We start from the raw sequence: 5,137 nt of genomic DNA, 5'->3' as shown, positions 1-5,137 counted from the left end.
TTTTTGAACACGTTTTAGTTTTCTCTGAGATGTCTTCGTTTGTTGTTTTATTTATATTTGTTGTTTTATTGATATTTGTTATTGTTCTATTCGAAAATTTGGCATACATATTTGTTTGTATCTCTGATTTTGATTGGTTTAATGTTCTATAATAGTTTGTATATTTTATTGGTGTTTTATTGATATTTGTTTTGTTTTTATGTTGTTTTATTGATTATTCTTGTTTAATTTTATATGTTTGGATCCAGACCCCATGAAGAATAGTCGCTGCTGAGGCAGTGACTAATGGGGATCTGAAATAAAGAAATAAAGAAAGAAATCTCACTGTCTCTCTCTATCTCTCACGTTCTCTCTCTCTCTCTCTCTCTCTCTCTCTCTCTCTCTCTCTCTCTCTCTCTTCTCTCTCTCTCTCTCTCTCTCTCTCTCTCTCTCTCTCTCTCTCTCTCTCTCTCTCATACAATTAAACTCACACAGTCATGCTTGTTCCTGTATGTTCCAGTTGAACAACCCTCTGAGGACGATTGACAGGATCATCGGCCAACTGATGGACGGCCTGAAGCAGATGAGACTCCACCACTGTGTCAACATCATCATGGTGGGGGACCATGGTAACCACACACTCACTCACTCACTCACTCACTCACTCACTCACTCACTCACTCACTCACTCACTCACTCACTCACTCACTCACTCACTCACTCACTCACTCACTCACTCACTCACTCACTCACTCACTCACTCACTCACTCACCTGTGCGTCTCTCCTCAGGTATGGAAGAGGCCAGCTGCGATAGAACAGAGTTCCTCAGTAACTACCTGTCCAACGTTGATGACATCATCCTGGTCCCCGGGTCGCTTGGCAGGATCCGCTCCAAGTTCCCCAACAACCCTAAATGTAAGGAAGGAGAGGAGGGATAAAAGAGATAGGAAGTCAAATAACAATTCTGAATACCAAGTGAAAGGGTTAACCTTCTGGAGTGTGGTAGTGAAAGTGTTAACCTTCTGTAGTGTGGTAGTGAAAGTGTTAACCTTCTGTAGTGTGGTAGCGAAAGGTTAACCGTCTGTAGTTTTACTGTTACATTTGCACTCTGGTTTGTTGGAATCTCCCGTTGAATCTAATCTAATCTAAAAAGACTGACCTTGTTTGTATTTGTGTTTCTATTTATCAGACGACCCCCGATCTGTTGTTGCTAATCTCACTGTGAGTATTGCTTATCTTTCTCTCCGCTCTCATTTCTTTTGTCTTTTCATATTTTACGTGATTTAACAGGTTTAACGTGTTTCTGTTCAGAAACAGGGTTGTGTTTCTCATTTGTTTCCTTGTCATCAAAACAATAACAACAACAACAACAACAACAACAACAACAACCACCTCACGTAGCAATAACACGGCTCAATCAATGTTATGTATTCTCTGTGTTAACTCACAATTCATAATTGGCAACATTTCTCTGAGTTCCGTTCCAAATCTGATCTGTAGTCAGTTGAGCATCTTCACATGATCCTTTACTCAGTCTTCATTATCCTGGATTCACATTTTTTGCAGCCCTCATTCTTCACTGTTGCACATTACTGCTCAATTGCACAGCGCTGCTAAATATTCCATCCCTCTGTATTGTTATTTTCTTTCTAATTAGTGCATTATACCCGACCACATCGTGAACAATGGACCTGTCTCAAACCCTGCCCTCTTTTCTTGATCCTCCAATCACAACTGTCGCTTACCTCGGACAAACTTGGTTTGTCCGAGGTAAGCGACAGTTGTGATTGGAGGATCAAGAAAAGAGGGCAGGGTTTGAGACAGGTCCATTGTACAGCCCTGGGCCCTCATTTATCAACAGTTCTTAGAAAGTGTTCTACTTTCGTTCGTAAGCACAGATTTTAGAAGCGTGTTATGGGAGAAATACGTGTCAGACAGGCTGACAGACATGTACACGTACGGTGATGTCGGATATGATATCTATTAACTTAAAGACCATATTAACTAATAAAGACCGTGCTGGAATATGACTGCCTTTTTCCGTTTTGTTCTATTAATACCCAGGGATTAAAGTTCTCCTAAATTTTTTTACAAATCGCGACGGATTTTCCGTCAATGTTCTACCTGCATATGATTTGTAGAGGCATACAATCTATTTTGTTGTCGGTATTAGGTAGCCTATATGAATTACATATAATAGCAGCCATAGCCTACATTATGCAACAGTAACTTGCACATATATAATATATCATATCATATTCCTATATGTCTCCCAAGAATCGTGGGGCTCTGGGGAATAAAGGTTGGGAAGACCCTGCTATCATAGCCTATCCTTCATAATGTTATAGGCTATTTCATTTACAGTTTACTCTATCAGCCTACCCAGCATGTAATACGTTCTTTGTTAGAACTCAACTCGTTATTATTTTGCGCATAGATTGCAGAAACACGGGAACGTTTTGATTTATATTTAAAAGGCTTTGACACAAAACGAAATAAGTGGAATTTCGAAGCTGCAAGCAGAATACAAGTCATATCACCCACACGATATATGCTACCTGTATCCAGAGCATGTATGCTTTTCATTCATTTAAGACACATTTATTGCAAGGGTTTTGTAATACACATAAACTCAACAAATAACCTCTGTTCTCGTTGCAATGCATTTTTTATTCTTTCTTATACAGTAGGAAGGGGGAAGAACACTATATAGTGGGTGTTCATATGACTTGTATTTTGCTTACAGCTTCGAAATTCCACTTGTTTCGTTTAACAATGGCAAAGCCTTTTAAATATAATCAAAACGTTCCCGTATTTCTGCAATCTATGCGCAAAATAATAACGAGTTGAGTTACGCGTATATTCCGATAACGCTATATATAAACCATGCTGCATTCATTCAGAAGGAAAGACCTATTATTCCAAATGCTATTTATAGGGTTTTGACCATAATTACACTACTGTTGCTATTTTACAATTAACCATAATGAATTACGGGGGTCATACAGAACACGTCAGTCAAACTAATGAACAAAAGCTTATTTCCGCGTTGAAACTAATGCATGAAACTGATGAGAGCATATGCCGTCCGTCTGCAGTATCCATATTCTACCGCCGGGCGCCAGGTACGCATGCCCTGAGCTAGGGCTGGGCGATATGGCCAAAAACGTTATTGCGATAAAATTATAAAATTATTTTCATATAACTCGATATCGATAATTATCGTCAATATAATTTCTGTCAAGTTTAATTAACTTCTTATTCCCAGCGCCGATGGACGGGCTATTAATAGACTTGTTTTGCTGCTGCGAATGTCTCGAGTTGATGTCGTCATCAGTCCGCGCACGTTAGCAGTTAGCCAGAGCAAGCGGTGTATCCCATGACAATGTACTAACTATCACCCTAAAATACTCCGTTCAGCCCCAATACATTGCAACGACGTCCACCGCATACCCCACACTACTCTAACCGTGGCCTCAGAATTCACGCCACACACCCACTCAGCACGTAAACTATAAAATAGCGGCGTGCAAGCTAATTATCCTAGCCAGCCTTGTTTACTACTGGAGTCCTACCTCTCTACCCAGAGGTGCAGCGCGGGTCTCCTTCGCTGTCGGCCATCTCCTTCACTGATTGGTTGTTAGTGCGTGTGCTCATATCCAAGCTTGGAAAATTGATATATCTAAACTTTGCGACCACGTTTCATGTTTATTTCGAGGAAATAATTTATCGCGATAGTTATCGTTATCGTTTTATCGCCCAGACCTACCCTGAGCTGAGCGTAAATATACGCACAAAGTCAAGTTCACGTTCAAATTGATAAGTCACACACTTTGCTTAGAAATGATCGTACGCACGGGTTACGCACATATCTGTGCGTACGCAACGTTGATAAATGAGGGCCCTGGCCTATTTAAAAATTATCTTATGGGTTCTGCTTGGTCTCTCAGTGCAGGAGGTCAGACCAGCACTTCAAGGCCTACCTGAAGCAGCACCTGCCCAAGAGGCTCCACTACGCCCACAACAGACGCATCGAGGACATCCACCTGCTGGTGGAGAGGAAGTGGCACATAGCCAGGTAACGTGACACCGTGTGACACCGTGTGACATCACGTGACATCGTGTGACATCGTGTGACATCGTGTGACATCTGAAATATGGACGTCAGATAGGGGGCGTTATGGAACATGGACGTCAGATAGGGAGGCGTTATGGAACATGGACATCAGATAGGGAGGCGTTATGGAACATGGACATCAGATAGGGGGGTGTTATGGAACATGGACGTCAGATAGGGGGGCGTTATGGAACATGGATGTCAGATAGGGGTGTTATGGAACATGGATGTCAGATAGGGGGGTGTTATGGAACATGGAAGTCAGATAGGGGTGTTATGGAACATGGAAGTCAGATAGGGGGTGTTATGGAACATGGAAGTCAGATAGGGGGTGTTATGGAACATGGAAGTCAGATAGGGGGCGTTATGGAACATGGAAGTCAGATAGGGGGTGTTATGGAACATGGAAGTCAGATAGGGGGCGTTATGGAACATGGACGTCAGATAGGGGGGTGTTATGGAACATGGATGTCAGATAGGGGGGTGTTATGGAACATGGAAGTCAGATAGGGGGTGTTATGGAACATGGACGTCAGATAGGGGGGCGTTATGGAACATGGAAGTCAGATAGGGGGTGTTATGGAACATGGAAGTCAGATAGGGGGTGTTATGGAACATGGAAGTCAGATAGGGGGGTGTTATGGAACATGGACGTCAGATAGGTGGGTGTTATGGAACATGGAAGTCAGATAGGGGGTGTTATGGAACATGGACGTCAGATAGGTGGGTGTTATGGAACATGGGCGTCAGATAGGGGGCGTTATGGAACATGGATGTCAGATAGGGGGCGTTATGGAACATGGACGTCAGATAGGGGGCGTTATGGAACATGGACGTCAGATAGGGGGTGTTATGGAACATGGAAGTCAGATAGGGGGTGTTATGGAACATGGACGTCAGATAGGGGGCGTTATGGAACATGGACGTCAGATAGGGGGTGTTATGGAACATGGAAGTCAGATAGGGGGTGTTATGGAACATGGACATCAGATAGGGGGCGTTATGGAACATGGACGTCAGATAGGGGGTGTTATGGAAC

General features: G+C 42.7%; 1 protein-coding gene across 1 annotated transcript in view; it reads left to right on the top strand.

Annotated features, from left to right (window-relative positions):
• LOC311245935 (autotaxin-like) overlaps positions 1-5,137 on the top strand; it is a 65,961-nt gene that overhangs the window by 10,848 nt on the left and 49,976 nt on the right. Inside the window, exons 6-9 of the mRNA XM_084335959.1 lie at positions 500-608; positions 771-896; positions 1,171-1,202; positions 3,932-4,059. Coding sequence (XP_084192085.1) covers positions 500-608; positions 771-896; positions 1,171-1,202; positions 3,932-4,059 — 395 coding nt within the window. The remainder of the gene's footprint in view (positions 1-499; positions 609-770; positions 897-1,170; positions 1,203-3,931; positions 4,060-5,137) is intronic.

The sequence above is a fragment of the Notolepis coatsorum genome, assembly GCF_963971535.1.
Source record: "Notolepis coatsorum genome assembly, chromosome: 19".
Classification (NCBI taxonomy): Eukaryota; Metazoa; Chordata; class Actinopteri; order Aulopiformes; family Paralepididae; genus Notolepis; species Notolepis coatsorum.
This window is presented reverse-complemented; position numbering and strand designations above follow the sequence as displayed.